This window comes from Pipistrellus hanaki (assembly GCF_964339955.1).
Source record: "Pipistrellus hanaki genome assembly, chromosome: 13".
In the NCBI taxonomy this organism is placed as follows: Eukaryota; Metazoa; Chordata; class Mammalia; order Chiroptera; family Vespertilionidae; genus Pipistrellus; species Pipistrellus hanaki.
Genome location: NC_140515.1, coordinates 23,673,715 through 23,689,463, shown reverse-complemented (window position 1 = coordinate 23,689,463; position 15,749 = coordinate 23,673,715). Strand labels below are relative to the sequence as shown.

Below are 15,749 nucleotides of genomic sequence, written 5' to 3'. Positions count from 1 at the left end.
CAGCCCAGGCTGAGCTGTTAGTATGCTCCCCTACTCCTCCTTAAAAAAAATAGCTTTAAGGGGTTTACAGTCCTCGCCTAAAAGAGCTGTTCCATCTCCTCCAGCACCGCCCGCCCGGCGCCTGCCCCCTGGAGAAGCCTTCACAATGCCATTCCAGCGCCAGAGCTTCGGGCTCCCAGGGCTCCCCGGGCCCTGCCCTGGCCAGCGTCCAGCAGTGCAGAGCCCAAGGCAGCGGCGGCAGAGGGTGGGGGGAGGTGCTCACTGCAGAGCTCTTCGGTGCCTCCATGCACTCTTGGGGGGCATTAGGGTTGAAAGCGTAGGAAGAGGGGGCTGAACCCCAAGGTCCCACATGTGGAGGGAGGCGGTGAAGACCAGGAGTGCCGCCCTGGGAAGGCAGCTGCCTCCAGTTTGGAGTTGATGATGGCACCCTCTGACTTACCTCAGGTTTTGCACGCATTAAAAATAATAATAATAATAATAATAATAAATCACAGCTTTACTTTCACAGCGGATTTTACGATGGCAGAGCTTTTTACAGGTTCTCTGTGAATGCACTATAATAATTCACAATACTTTTCAGGGCTGAATAACCAAGCATTGTTTACATCATTGGAGAAAAGACAGAACACAGTCATATTCACTATGTTTATTTCTGGTTCTAAAGCAATCCTGCATTTCCTGCTGGTCCTGAATGATTGCCATCGTTTACCTCTGTTCAGTCGCAGGTAGAGTGCAATAGGAAGGGGTAGGGGCAATCCTGGCCAGTGTGGCTTAGCTGGTTGAGCATTGTCCCAAGCACCAAAGGGTCATCGGTTCCATTCCCGGTCAGGGCACATGCCCAGGTTTTGGGTTCAATCCCGGGTCGGGGTGCCTCTCTCACATTGGTGTTTCTCTCTCTCTCTCTCTCTCTCTCTCTCTCTCTCTCTCTCTCTCTCTCTCTCGTCGATTGAAAAAAAAAAACATTTAGCCGAAACCGGTTTGGCTCAGTGGATAGAACGTCGGTCTGCAGACTGAAAGGTCCCGGGTTTGATTCCGGTCAAGGGCATGTACCTTGGTTTCGGGCACATCTCTGGTAGGGGGTGTGCAAGAGGCAGCTGGTCGATGTTTCTTTCTCATCGATGTTTCTACCTCTCTATCTCTCTCCCTTTCTCTCTGTAAAAAATCAATAAAATATATTTTTTTAAAAAAGAAAAAAAACATTTAAAAATACATAATCTTTTAAAAAAGGTGGGGGTGGGGGCAGAAGCCATATAAACTGATGGAATAAAAATCTGCCCCACTGCTGGAATCGAAGACTGATGCAAAGAATTTCTGTTTGTGAAAGCTGCTTTCTGTTTTGTGCCCCCGCTTTGAGGTATTAATCAGTGCACAAGACTCTCCTGAGTTTGTGTATACGAGAAAAATGTTCTTGATCTCTTCGTTGGTGTTCTATACCTCAAGAAAAGGTGTGCAAGCATGAACAGTATGTGACCTGAAGCACGTCTGGCAAGGGGAATGCCAATGAGAACAGACATTTTCTGGATGATCTAACACCGACAAGAGTAGATCTAGCTTCTAAGATGCAGGTCTGCAGGATTAAGTGAGCTTATCAGCCAGGATGGCGCAGTAACACAAACCCCATCGTAGTGATTCAAATATCAGGGGTTTATTTTTTTATATGTTCAGTATATGTTTGTTGTAGGTTGTCAGGGAAGCTCTTCCTATTGCTCATTCAGGGTCTCAAGTTGAATGTTGCCAACTGCCAGGTCCAAGAGAAAAAATGCTCAGGAAAACCTCACGGGCAAGTAAATGGCCAGAAATGACCCTCATCACTTCCACTCACAATTCATTGGCCACAACTAGTTGACTGCCTGAACTAGACCACAAGGGGGCAGGGAAGTGCTGGAAGGGGAGAGACCTGGATTTTGGGGTAAACTGCTCTCTTGGTTGGAAGCTGGAATACAACAGGATGAATGGGAGGAGGAGGAGGAGGAGGAGGAGGAGGAGGAGGAGGAGGAGGAGGAGGAGGAGGAGGAGGAGAAAAGAAATTCCTTTTTTGTGTCTGGTCCTATGCAAGGCAGTACAAATACAAAGTAGACCAAGTCATGACATTCCAGAAGCTCATAGTCCAGTGGGCATCTACTAGTAAATCTTATGCTGTTGTTAAATGCATCTTGTGAGTAGTTGCAGGGTGTGGTGGGAGGTTAAAAAATGGGTACAGTTAGTCCCCTGCTTACATTCTGACAGAAAAGCACTGTACATGGTGTCTGTTTATGAGTCTCTGGCACTAAATAATTAGTGAGGTGCTCAAATTTACACTCCTCTCACCAATGTGGGAATGTAATTACAAAAGCAGAGTGCATTTCCCGTCTGAAAGAACCATGTCTTCCTCACTGCAGTAGTTACAGCACTTGGCCCACATGGAAGACACTCGGGAAATGACTGTTGAATGATGGAGGGGTGAATAAATGCATGCATGGATGAAGACAGCTTACTGTAAGCAAGAACAAATTGAAATTTTAAGTTTTTACAATCTCCCCAAATCTACAGAAGATCTGGGGATATAAAGTAGAGCATAGGGAATATATCAATAACATTGTAGCCCTAACTGGTTTGGCTTAGTGGATGGAGTGTCGGCCTGCAAACTGAAAGGTCCCAGGTTCAATTCCGGTCAAGGGCATGTACCTTGGTTGTGGGCACATCCCCAGTGGGTGGTGTGCAGGAGGCAGCAGATTGATGTTTCTCTCTCATCAATGTTTCTAACTCTCTATCCCTCTCCCTTCCTCTCTCTTAAAAAAAAATAAAAAGTCAATAAAATATATTAAAAAAAAAATAACATTGTAATAACCATGAGTGGTGCCAGATGGGCACTGGAAACATGGGGATGGAGGGAGAAAATACTGTGTAAAGTATCTAATTATCTCACCTCTATGCGGTACACCTGAAACTAATACAAAACAATACTGAATGTAGCCGAAACTGGTTTGGCTCAATGGACAGAGCATCAGTCTGCGGACTGAAAGGTCCCGGGTTCGATTCCGGTCAAGGGCATGTACATTGGTTGTGGGCACATCCCCAGTAGGGGGTGTGCAAGAGGCAGCAGATAGATGATTTTCTCTCATCGATGTTTCTAACTCTCTATCCCTCTCTCTTCCTCTCTGCAAAAAATCAATAAAATATTTTTTTTTTAAAAAACAATACTGAATGTAAACTATATTTGAGAAAAGAATAATAATAAAGGCAACTCCTCCTGAAGGTGTCTGTGCTTGGATGATGGGGTGGAAAAGCATTTAGGAGCCGTTGATAGAGAATAAAAGGTCCTCTAGTTACTATCTAGGGCAGTGGTCAGCAAACTGCGGCTCGCGAGCCACATGCAGCTCTTTGGCCCCTTGAGTTTTTAGCAAAGGCCAGCTTAGGAGTACCCTAATTAAGTTAATAACAAAGTACCTACCTATATAGTTTAAAAAATTTGGCTCTCAAAAGAAATTTCAATCGCTGTACTGTTGATATTTGGCTCTGTTGACTAATGAGTTTGCCGACCACTGAGCTAGGGGATATCCCTATAAAGAGTCTAGTATAAAGGCAAAAGATAATCCAGGGAGACAGCTAGGAAGGTGGAAGGAAGAGTTTATGACAAAAGCAGAGCATGGTGTGGAGACCTATGGAGAGATGTGGCAGCTGCTAGGGAACGGGTGTGAAAAATCTAAGATTTTTAGGAAGTCTATTCTGTGATTTGTCATGTAGCTCTCCCCCATACCTCCCCAGGAAAACGTAGTAAAAATAATGTGCCCTCCTGTGTCTTTGGAATGTGTGAGGCATCGCGCCCTGCTCAGCCTGAGCGCAGGGTGAGAGCAGGGACTGTGTTTTACAAGCCCCTTGTGTCTCGGAACTGAACTCTCTCGCTGAGTCGAGCTGGTATTTGGACGCGAATAAATTACTTGGGACCACAGCGGTGGGAGGGGCGAGGATGACCTACCCTGGCTCCGGGGCGGGTGGGTTGGGTAAGGAGAGATTCTGGGGTTCTGGCCCGTTTGCTCAGTCCGGTGCCAGGCACCCAACAGGAGCTTGGGAAGTATTTGCAGACTGATTGCACCAAACAGGGAAAACGAGGGGACGGATCATAGCAACCAGTGAGGCGGCAATTACTACCCCCATGGCAGCGAGGAAGAAACCGGGGCGCCCAGCGACTCCCTCCACGTTCCTCCGCGGCCTGAGCGGAGCCGAAGCCCAGGGCCTCCCTCCGGAGACTCCCGCGCACCTCCCAGCACCATTCACCCCGGTTACCCCCACCCGCCCCGCCCCCCCAGCACTTCCGGATTCCGTCCCGCCCACCAGCGAGTACTTCCGGCCTCCAGCGAGGGGAGCCGCAGCCGGGAACCGGAGGTAAGTCTCAGCTGCGAAACGTGCGGAAGCAGTCCTTGGGCCGGGCCACGGCGGGCCCAGGCGGCAGCGGGCTCCTGTTTCTCGGGTTACCACCCAATAGTACGCCCCAGTCATTTCCCTCGCAAAGTCCTGCTCCACCGGCCAAGGTGACGTCACTTCCGGGGCCTGTGCCAGCAGCAGGCGACGCCGGAAGTGGCTCTAGCCCCATCTGGCGGCGGGGAGGAGTCACGGCGGATGTTCTGGGAATCCACAGATTTGGCGCTGTAGTGCCTGGGAGTTTGAGTTGTCCTGATTAGAGTTGCTGGGTTTAGCAAATAAAAATACAGGAAGCCCGTTTAAAATTTGAATCTCAGAGAAACAACAAATAATATTTCAGTATAGGTATGTCCCAAATATTCTAGGGGATATCCCTATATTAAAGCAATTCCCTAATCACTATGTTGTACACCTGAAATTAATATAATTGTTTAAGAAAAAAAATCATTTGTGTGAAATTTAAATTTGACTGGACGTCCTGTATTTTCTCTGGCAACCTTCACCTTGAATGCCCTCCTCCCCTGGGCTCTGCTATCCAGTAGCAAGGCAGGGATCCTCTAGGCCTGTGTCCATTTGGGAAATAAGTACAAAGTTCACCCAGCTTTGGCTAGATGCTAAGATACTTTTAACTCCAGGCCTAAAGGGGGTCAGCACCAGGAGCCCCCTGGAAAAAGCTGGGCCCATTTTCAGAGTCTGCATGGTGGTGCTCTCTGTTTTCTTTTTTCTTTTTCTTTTTTTTTTTTTTTAATATATTTTATTGATTTTACACAGAGAGGAATTGAGAGGGATAGAGAGTTAGAAACGTCCATGAGAGAGAAACATCGACCAGCTGCGTCTTGCACACCCCCTACCCGCAACCAAGGTACATGCCCTTGACCGGAATTGAACCTGGGACCTTTCAGTCCATAGGCCGACATTCTATCCAATGAACCAAACCGGTTTCGGCTCTTTGTTTCCTTTTACAACTGGGGGATGAACAGAGTTGGTCTCTTATAGGAAGCGAAAAACCAGCAAGCTAAGTGGCAGAGTGCTAGACGTTGCCGGTTTTTTTGAGTGTGGGATAAATTGGTGTTGGGTGTCCAGGTTTTGTGTGTTAACGGTGGACTGCTTCAGAGAGCCCAGGGACTTCAAGGGGGAAACATTAGTCTTAATCTTATCCCACTTCTCATTTTTTTAAAGGAAAAAATTTTTATATATAGCTGATGCTCTATCCACTGAGCCAAACCAGCCTAGGGCTCCCACTTCTCATTTTGCAGATGAGGCCAGTGAGAGAAATGGAGCTCTCCCAGCCTCTCAAAACACCTCTCCCAGCCACTCAGGGAGAGCTGGAACCCGATTCCCAGCTGCCTTCCCCTGCTCTGTCCACACACTGCCGCAGTCAGCTGGCAGCCTTTATGGTGGGCATTCATTAACGTAGATGCCTTTTTAGAGATAAACTCCTCTACAGCCTCCTGACCTTCACCTCAAGGCTTCTTTAGCCTTTTCCCTGCCCCGAGGGGAAAATGACTACTTGGGCTCCGCTGTGGGAGCCTGGCCTTTCCCTGCTGTAGCCATTTGGCTCTCGCCGCTGTGGGTGGCGTGACCCAAGACTTGTTTTGTTCTGTGGGAGCCAGAAGGCATGCTTTTATCAGGGGTGGGTCTGGCCAGCCATGTAGGTGGAAGGGCAACTTTTTCAGTCTGGCAGATTGGGTCCCCTGGTACATTGCCTCATGGGGTTTCTTAGAGGTTCCACCACGGGTGGCACTTTGCTGCCACTTCTGATTTGAAACGGAACCTTTGCTGTACTGGCCGTGAGTGCTGGGACTCCTCAGACTGTACCTGTGAGGGCCCCGGCGATCCTGCAGCCTCCCCACACACACCCATACGTTAACGAAATGGAGCAGGTGGGAGGTCACCGGGCTTGAGTCAGCTGGTGGGACAGCCAGCAGCCTCCTGGCACCAGAAGTGGTGAAGAGGCGAGGAAGCGGTGCCAGAAAGGGGCGTTGCACCTGGGCCAGGGCTCGGAGTGAAGCGGTGGACAAGGGGCGGGGCGGGAACCCGCTGATAGGAATTGCTCCCTCTGCGAATGATTAACCCTCAGCCAAAGTGGGTGACCCAGGAGGAGGGCCAGCTAACAGGACCTTTGGACTCCAGGCAGAGCGGCCAGAGGACCGCCGTGCGGCCTGCGCAGAGGAGGACATGGCTGGGTGGCAGGCCTGGGCTCCGAGGGCCGGAGTGAGATCCATCAGCTGGGAGCCCCGGGACGTCTCCTGGGACTGGCAGATGGTCCATTCTTGCAGCAGCAGCAGCAGCAGCAGCTGTGGGGTCCACTGCCCCTGAGCCCTCAGGGGCACCCTTCTCTAACCTTGCAACTGCCTCATTCGTGTATTCTTCCCCTGCAGGCGGCTATGGGTGCCAGGCGGAGCTGAAAGCAGTGGGGCATGGCTGTAGCCCTGCAGGCCTTGCCCCGCTTGGCCCGAGCCCCATTACGCCCGCTCCTCCGGGGGGGCCCGGGGGCACGGCTGGCCAGCGGCATGGCGTTGGCAGAGCAGGCTCGGATGCTGTTTGAGAACACCATCAGTGCCGTGCTGCCGGGCCCCATGATGCACCGGGCACTGTCCCTGGACCCCAGCAGCGGGCATCTGAAGGTGCGGGACCGGAGCTTTCAGCTGCGGCAAAACCTCTACCTGGTGGGCTTCGGCAAGGCCGTGCTGGGCATGGCCGCTGCCGCCGAGGAGCTGCTGGGCCAGCATCTGGTGCAGGGAGTGATCAGCGTTCCCAAGGGGATCCGTGCTGCCGTGGAGTGCAGCGGCAGGCAGTAAGGAGCTTTGGGGGGCTGCTCCCCGCTCTCCGTCTGGAGGGGGAATCTGGCTGGATCGGGGCCTCCCTTCCTCACCAGCTTCCCTTTTCTACTGGGTCCAGCCTGGTGCCAGGACGGGTATCCGCAGGCATCCTTGTTCATGCCCCCCTCACCTGTTCAGCTGGGAAACGACTGGGAGGAGAGGAGCCCGCCCCCTCTCTTACTCTGTTCTCTCTCCCCGAGGGAGATGCTGCTGAAGCCACACAGCCGTGTCCAGGTGTTTGAGGGCGCGGAGGACAACCTGCCGGACCGGGACTCGCTGCGGGCCGCGCTAGCCATCCGGCAGCTGGCGGAAGGGCTGACGGCTGACGACCTGCTGCTCGTGCTCATCTCAGGTGTGGGCGCCAGATTGGCTGGGGAGAGATGGGGGGGGGGGGGGCGGGCAATATCAGGTCTTCAGAAGCCATTGGTCTGAGCCCCCAGGGACACAAAGCAGGGAAGGCAGTGAGGAGCCTGGATGGCTGACTTCTAGACGGCCCTGGGCCAGTGGTCTGGCCTCCCTGAGCTGTGGGTCCTCCCCTAGACAGGTGGTGGGCAAACTGCGGCTTGTGAGCCACATGTGGCTCTTTGGCCCCTTGAGTATGGGCTCTTCCACAAAATACCACAGCCTGGGCGAGTCTATTTTGAAGAAGCGGCGTTAGAAGAAGTTTAAGTTTAAAAAATGTGGCTCTCCGATGAAATTTCTGTCGTTGTCCTGTTGATATTTGGCTCTGTTGACTAATGAGTTTGCCAACCACTGGGTTAGACTGACCCGTTGGCAGATCATGAGGGCACACAGGGAGCACCTACCTCAGAGTCTTGCAAGGAAAATGTCACTGCTGTTGTTGCTGTCTGTACCGATGTCACCTGGGGCTAGAACCCAGGCCCTGCAGCCCCTGTGGGGCCTCCTTGGTTCTCCATCCCCTCCCCCATATCTGCTGCCTATACCTTAAGGAATAGTTCTTCCAGTGCCTGCTGGGGACCTGGGGTACCCCAAGGCAGGGCACAGCCTCAGGTGCCCAGGTGTGGTGACTGTACACATTCCCTACACGTTCATGTAGGGGCACCCTACCTCTACCTTCCAGTCCCATCCCTTCCCTAAGGTGTTCGCTGTCCCCTCTGTCTGAGGTCCTCAATGTCTCTGCAGGTGGGGGCTCAGCCTTGCTGCCCGCCCCCATCCCACCCGTCACACTGGAGGAGAAGCAGACACTCACCAAGCTGCTGGCGGCCCGCGGAGCTACAATCCAGGAGCTGAACACCATCCGGAAGGCCCTGTCCCAGCTCAAGGGCGGGGGGCTCGCCCAGGCTGCCTACCCCGCCCAGGTGTGTGAGCCCCGGGTTAGTGGGACCAGGCCCGCACGTGCCCAGCAGCTGAAAGCCTGAAACAGCTTACAGATCAGCAGGGGCCTGGCATGGAGTTCACAGGGCCATCCGAGAGGGAGCTCAGAGGGCAAAGTTGAGTCCACATGGCCAGGTGTTCTGCAAACCCACTCGAGAGGGGTTGGAAGCGGGCCGGGAAATGCAGCAGGTGGTGTAGGGTGTAGGGACACACATGGGAAGTGGGGGAGGAGGGGGGGGTGGGAAGGGGCAGTTTGCCCTCCTAGCTCTGGGGTGAGGACCAGGCAGGCGGGACTGAGCTTTGCCTCTTCCACCCCTCCCCAGGTGGTGAGCCTGATTCTGTCAGACGTGATAGGAGACCCCGTGGAGGTGATCGCCAGCGGCCCCACCGTGGCCAGCGTCCACAACGTGCAAGACTGCCTGCAGATCCTTAACCGCTACGGCCTGCGCGCCGCCCTGCCGCGCTCGGTGAAGACCGTGCTGGCCCGGGCCGACTCGGACCCCCGCGGGCCGCACGCCTGCGGCCACGTCCACAACGTGATCATCGGCTCCAACGCGCTGGCGCTGGCCGAGGCCCGGCAGCAGGCCGAGGCGCAGGGATACCGGGCCGTGGTGCTGAGCGCGGCCATGCAGGGCGACGTGAAGAGCGTGGCCGCGTTCTACGGGCTGCTGGCCCGGGTGGCCGGCGCCCACCTCGCCGGCGTCTCCGCGGAGGAGGAGAAGCAGCTGCACGAGCAGGCGGCCGCGCTCCAGCTCCCGGACCTGCAGCTGGAGGAGGCCCTGCAGGCGGTGAAGGAGGCCGGGGGCCCCATCTGCCTGCTGGCCGGCGGGGAGCCCACCGTGCAGCTGCAGGGCTCGGGCAAGGGCGGCCGGAACCAGGAGCTGGCCCTGCGGGTGGCGGCGGAGCTGGGGCCGCGGCCGCCGCCGGGGGCGGTGGACGTGCTGTTTCTGAGCGGCGGCACCGACGGCAGGGACGGGCCCACCGAGGCCGCCGGCGCCTGGGTCACGCCGGAGCTCGCCAGCCAGGCCGCCGCGGAGGGCCTGGACGTGGCCGCCTTCCTGGCCCGCAACGACTCACACACCTTCTTCCACCGCCTGCAGGGCGGGGCCCACCTGCTGTACACGGGGCTGACGGGCACCAACGTCATGGACGTCCACTTCCTGTTCCTGCGGCCGCGGGGGTGACACAGGCGGTGATCTGGGAGTGCAGAGAAGGCCTACCGGGCAGCTTCTGGGGCAGAGCAGGGTCAGTCCCTAGGGCCTCCCCAGGCCTCAGGGCCCCGGCTGCGCGGCTGGCCTTAACACGTCTCACCCAGGGCCTCTGCTTCACGTCCGTTCCCCCAACCAGAGTGGTACGATGGCGGCTCTCTCCCGCCCCTTATTTCAGCCGCGGCAGCAGCACCCCCGAGGCCAGTTCGCTGTTCCCGGCATTCCCCAAGCAGCCCCACTGCTGAGCTCCCGAGCCTGTTTCTCTGTGGGGCGGAACAAGAAGGACTGGAAATAAAAAGGACCGCTCACTCCGCGGGGTCTCAGTGCATCTTCCCTCAGAGCAAGGGCTCACAGGGGCGGCTGGGGAGGCAGTGGGTCCGGCTGCAGCCACCCCAGCAGGACCTGGTGGGAGCTCCCCACACAGCACACCGGGCACTTGTTTCACCAACAGGAGACCGGGAGGGTTGAGCCTGGCTCCCAGCATGCTCCACGGGGGTGAGCAGAGACCCCAAGGAGACAGGCCTAAGGACCACCAGCTGTGGGGCCTGGGAGGGACTGGCCACCCTCCCAGCAGTAACTTCCCCCGTGGCATCCCTGCCCCGGTCTCCAGGCTCCGCCATACGCCGCACTGGGTGTCCGCTCACTGCCTCCCTCCAGGCCCCCTTCCCGCTTTGGACAGCTTAGCCACAGAGCACCCCTTCTTTGGTTGAGCAGACCTCTCTCTGGGGGCCGCCCAGCCTCATAGGACACTGGCCCTGTTTCCTTGGAGCAGCATTTTCCCCGGGCTGAATACCCCGAGTTCCTTCAGCCACTCCTCTGGGGACTCAGTCCCATTCCTGGTCCCCGCCTTGCTATGGGGGTCAGCCTTGGGTGGTGGGTCAGAGCAGTGATGGGGTCCTTCAGTCCCCTCCGCCCGTGGGGAGGAAAGCAACAGGAGGGTCCCCTGGGCCAGGCCAGCCGCCTGCGCTGAGGAAAGGTGGCCGCTGTCCCCGTTCTCCGCGGGCCCCTCGCTCCGTATCCGCGCCCTCCGCCGGCCGCCCCCGCCGTGCGCCACGGCTCCAATCCCTATATGAGTGAGCAGTAGAATCACATAGGAATAAAAAGCCATAGAGAACAGCGAGGCCTGGGCTGCTGCTGCTGGCCCCTCTGCCCCCCCGGCCACCGCCTCCTTTCCGAAGGCGTGAGGGGCTCTGGCCTGCCCTCCCCCGGGGAACAGCCTTCCTGCCCCACTTGAGCTCTGGACAGCCCAGCTTGCAGACGGTTCGTGACCGGGGACGGCAGGCACCTCGGGCAGGCTGGGGACTGAGAGGGAGGGGAGCAAGGAGAGCTGGGCGCTGGGCACGGAGGTCTGGGGAAGAGGAGAGTGTGCACCACTCCGATGCAGAGGCGCCAGTTCCTCCTGTCCTGCACGGAGTCTCTGCGGATGGGGGTCACCGTCTCGGAGGGTGGTGTCCCCATGTGACAGTGCCTGTGAGCTGGCTCTCCTCTGCCAACCTCCACACATGCCCTGACTCTGCTCCACTCCGTGCTCTTGGGACCAGGAGTCTCAGCACCGGGTGTCCGGCTCCAGGCCCAAGCGGAAGAGGGCTGGCCTGTGGCGGAGGGCCTATCTGCCACGTCCCCAATGTATTCGTGTTGGCATGCCGAGAGGGGGATGCATGTTTGTATTCATAGAGCAAATGATATTTCAGCACAAGAGATGCTGCTGCGTGCCCATGCCTGTGGACACAGCTGCCGAGGGGCTGGGCGGCAGTGGGGCCTTGCCAGCGGCCTGCCCGGTGCCACCTTGGCCCCTGCCCTGTGTCTGTGGGGACTGGGAGGCCAGGGGCTGGATCAAACCTCACCCATTAGATTTGGTACCCCAGAGATAAAAGAGCACATATTTGGCCTCAATCTAGATGAAAATATGAGGTAAACCCTGTATGGTGGGTGTTCATAGGGCTTATCATTTGCTCCATAAATGTCAAGTTGCTCCCATCTCGTGGCTCTTGGCTTCTCTGTCTCTCCTGGTTCGGATTCCTTGCACCCACCGCCATCTCTAGCCCCGGACTCTTCCTGGCCCGGCGGGAGCTCCTGTGGAGTGCCTGGCACCCTCAGCTGCTCTCCCAGGCCCTCCCGTTCTCGAAAATGGCCACGGACCGATAGCAGCTGGACCGTGAGCTTGGGTAGCCCCTAGGTGTCGGCTCATCCAAATTCCTTTGCTTTATAGTTGGAAAAACAGAACGGGAAGGTGGCGTGTCTGGGGCCACACAGAAAGTCCTGACACAGAACAGAATCAGAACCTGGGACCCAGTTAACCATGTTCTGCCCACCTTCTGGGGCTCAGAGACCCTGGGGTCCAGCGAGAGCTGGGCCAAACCCGGGGACCCACTCCTGACTCCCTTCTGCCCCTCAAAGGCTTGGGGATGGTGACGTCTCCAGGGATCCATAAATCAGAGTTGTCAGACCCTTCTCGGCTCAGATTTCCCAGCTCCGTGGTGTGTGTGATTTGGTAGGAAGCCACACGCACACGCAGTTGGGTGGTGGGCTTTGATACAAAGGTGTGTGTCTGCATGTGAACGGCCCGGCCTGGGAGAGAGCCCTCACGTCCCAGAAAAGCAGGCAGGGCAGCCTGACCCCTCTGGGCCTGGATCACGTGAAGGGTGTGATGAAGCCCAGACCAGGGCACACGTGTGTCTCGTTGAACCCATCACCAGCCACTGAGCTGGCCTCTGAGCTGCGCTCTGCTCCGTCCCAGGGTAGGGACACACAGCAGTTAGAATGTTGGGGATAAGGTTAAGCAAGATGGGCCAGGAGGCCTCAGAGGTTGGCACAGGCCGATTGGCAAAGGGCCTTGTGCGTCTGGCCACGGGGTTGGACTTCACGTTGGCGGGGGTAACAAGCCTCGGGAGGATGTTTGACAAGGCCTCATGCCAGGAGGCGTTTTAGGACTTTGCTACGGAGGCCTGCCTTGTGCGGGGCTGGGGGACGGGGCCCGCAAGGAGGTGGAGGAGGTGTCGCAGGTGGGAAAGAGGTACGTCTCCAGCTCAGGAACCTCTCCCCACCTCCCCTTCGCCTGCCCCTCTGCAGCTTTGTCCCAGCAGCCTTCAGCCAGCCTGGGCAGCCTCCCTCCCCTCCTAGGGTAACCGTGCCCCTCTGTCCCTGCCAGTGCCATTAGGGTCTTGAGGATCTAGGGGGCAGAGAGGCTGGGCACTTTGGTCAGCCTCGCTACCCTGTTCTCATGTAGGCACTCACCAGGGTGTCAGTCAGAAGTCCTCGGTCCTTATCCTGGCCTTCGTGTTCTCCTCCGACTGGGGACAGCATCCTTGTCCGGCTCACCTCTCTGAGGAGGCGTCAGCAGCCGATGGGTCTGCGTAAGAAATTGGTGCCAGTTGGGGGCTCAGAGAGGGATGAAGAGAAGGGAGAGGCGCTGACCTCTTCCAAGGGAGAAGCTGGGGGCTGTCAGCTGAGGGAAACCACCTCTGTCCAGGCAGCGCCAGGCTTACAGCCAGCGAGGCCTACTGACTAAGACCATGCCCAGGAAGACTGCCCTCCAGTCCTGGACTGGCTGCTCGCAGGGGCTGGTATTTGAGTCTTTAATGGCCGCTGGGGCACACAGTGCCCTGGGAGGTCACGGAGCCCTCGGCAGAGGGTCAGCTGGAACTAGAGTAAGCTGGCCCCGCCTGGGAGAGAGCCCTCATGGCTCAGAAGAAGAGGCGGAGCAGCCTGATCCCTCTGGGCCTGGATCACGTGAAGGGCGGGATGAGGCCCAGACCAGGGTGGGGAGACCGCCCTCGGCCCCAGGGCGGAAATCTTTGGCTCAGCCCCTCCCTGGAAACCACTGGGGCCGGTCCTGAGGCTTTGCTCCCCCAGTTCCCCATCCCCTGGCTCAGGCCGCCCTGGGGCCTCTGGAGGCTGCATGGGGTCGGCTAGGGATGGACCACCTGGGCTCTGGAGACTCTGATTCCATCTCTGCCTGGGAGGGGCTGCTGCCTGCTCAGAGGAGGAGGCTCTGGCCAGGGAAGAGGATGAGGGAGAGGTAGGCCCCAGAACAGGTGTCCCCTTCGCCCGCTCCTAGGCAGACAAGCATCCTTAGCTCTACCTCGTGGGATCTCTACCCACTACGGACTTGCCCACTGCTGGTCCCTGAGGGTTCAGGGAGCTGTAGGATCCAGCTCTGCCCTGGCCAGAGAGCCAGGGGCAACCCCCTGCCCCTCCCCCCCGCCAAGATGCACTCTACTGGAAGTTTCCCTGGACCCCACACCCGGCTCTCCACTCTCCTCGGCAGCCAGTGGAGCCATCCTGAGGGAAGGTGAGCCACGCACTCTGCGCTCACCTAGCCCCGCTGCTCCATCCCCAGCTTCGCTGAGAGGGGGCGGGGCTGCTGGTAGCGGCCCATGCCTCTCCCTCCACTCCACCCCCCTGTCCCGGCTTCAGTCCCAGGACCTCCTCCTCGCAGTTCGGGGTCATCTCCGATGACCGCACTTGTAGCTCACTCAGGATTAGGGCTCTGCTTCCACCTGCCCCCCAGCTCCCCACATTCCACCCTGCCCCGTTCAGTTCACCCCCTGGAAGCTGACCTCCAACGCATCTGGGCTCTGGCCTGAAACCTACTGCTTTGCAATCTGGGTAAAGCTGTCCTAGGAGACCCTCCTAGGGGAGGGAGAAGGGCCCCTCCCCCCCGGGCTCTGTGGGACTGGCAGTCAGTCCCTTGGGGTGAAAGCAGCCAGCCTGTGGTGGGGGCAGATCTCTCCTCTGCCTACTCCCCCACCCCCCACCTGGGCAGTGGGAGCAACCCAGCAGCACACCCCTTGTCCTGCAGCCAAAACCCCAACTAGGGACAGGCACCTGTAGGGGTCCCAGGCTCCCTGACAGCACCATCACCCCCTGCGAGGACTCCATGCAAACCCTGAGGAGTGGCGGTTCCGGGAGCCCAGCCCCTGCCCGCCCCGTCAGGTCCCCCGGAGGGTCCCCCTCAGCCCGGGACCACCCACAGAAGCCAGCACTCGGGCAGGGACAGAGCCCGTTAGCTCCCGAGCAGCTTTGTCCACCGCCAGCCCCTCTGCCCTCGGCTCCTCCTGACCACGGGGCACCTGCAGCTGGCACTCGAGGCTCCCGCCGCCCTGGACAGATGAAGGGAGTGGGGCTGCCCGCTCTCCCCACCCGGCCGCCCGCCCCCGGGCTCCGCTGCCCGCCTGGGTCCCCGTCCCGGCTCACCCCGGCGGCGCTGTCTCCTCACCGGAGGGCTGCGGTGTGGGGACTGTCCCGAGGAGCCGGTTCGCAGCTGAAACAAAGAGGTGGGGAAGAGAGGGGGGGCAGCGGGAGAGGGAGAGGGTGAGTGAGCAGGCGAAGGAGTGGAGGCTGGAGGGGGAGAGACGGGAGAGGATGAGAGAGGAGAGGGAGGGGCGGAGAAGGCTGGAGAGAGATAAAGCCTGACTCCCAGGGACTGAAGGGCCAAGAACAGAGGGATGGGGTGGGGGGGGGGGGGGGGAGAGAAGGAGGAGTGAAGGGCCAGACCCAGAGAGGAGAGATTGTTAGAGAGGCGGACACGGAGCAAGTAAGGGGGCGTGGGCAGGAGAGGGAGGGGTGGGAGGCAGGTTGCAGGGGGCAGACAGCTGGGCTGGGGGGGCTAGAGCTGCCTCACCACTGTCCCAGGATGGGGTCTGGCATGTGAGCCCGCAAAAGACCGGGAAGGGGACTGGCAGGGAGCGGGGAGCAGCCGGGCCAGCAGCGAGGCCCGGGGCCGGTGGGCTGGCTGGAGGGACAGGGGCCGGGGACAAAGGCGGGAGGAGAACAAAGGTGTCTGAGTGCAGGAAGCGGCCCTGCTGACCTCAGGGTGCCGCAGGCCGGAGCGTCCAGAGAGTCTCCTGGGCTGAGGCGGGTCCGCTCTGGGGCGGTCCAGCTCTGGGGTGGCAGCCTGGGGTCAGGGGGAGAGGGGCTGGGCTGTGGGGGGGCGGGCCCCCCTGCGGTGCGAGCGGGGAGCACACCTGTGAGTGACCACACACGG

The 15,749-nt window shown here is 58.3% G+C and overlaps 1 protein-coding gene across 2 annotated transcripts; it reads left to right on the top strand.

Moving 5' to 3' along the window:
• The first annotated feature begins 4,273 nt into the window (after positions 1-4,273).
• On the top strand, positions 4,274-10,074 carry GLYCTK (glycerate kinase). 2 transcript variants are annotated; one of them, XM_084902533.1, is made up of 5 exons: positions 4,274-4,362; positions 6,780-7,195; positions 7,421-7,572; positions 8,364-8,539; positions 8,879-10,074. In XM_084902533.1, the coding sequence occupies exons 2-5, from the start codon at positions 6,819-6,821 to the stop codon at positions 9,737-9,739; spliced, it is 1,566 nt and encodes a 521-aa protein (XP_084758659.1). In that variant the 5' UTR covers positions 4,274-4,362; positions 6,780-6,818; the 3' UTR covers positions 9,740-10,074. The 2 variants fall into 2 exon arrangements, with proteins under 2 accessions (XP_084758659.1, XP_084758660.1); XM_084902534.1 differs by lacking the exon at positions 4,274-4,362 and having other exon boundaries at positions 6,543-7,195.
• The last annotated feature ends 5,675 nt before the right edge of the window (positions 10,075-15,749 follow it).

Excerpts from the sequence above, each read along its gene's own strand:
- GLYCTK (XM_084902533.1), top strand. The coding sequence starts at position 6,819 with ATGGCTGTAGCCCTGCAGGCCTTGCCCCGCTTGGCCCGAGCCCCATTA. Across the intron at positions 7,196-7,420 it reads GTGGAGTGCAGCGGCAGGCA|GGAGATGCTGCTGAAGCCAC; the intron begins GTAAGGAGCTTT and ends TCTCTCCCCGAG. Across the intron at positions 8,540-8,878 it reads AGGCTGCCTACCCCGCCCAG|GTGGTGAGCCTGATTCTGTC; the intron begins GTGTGTGAGCCC and ends ACCCCTCCCCAG.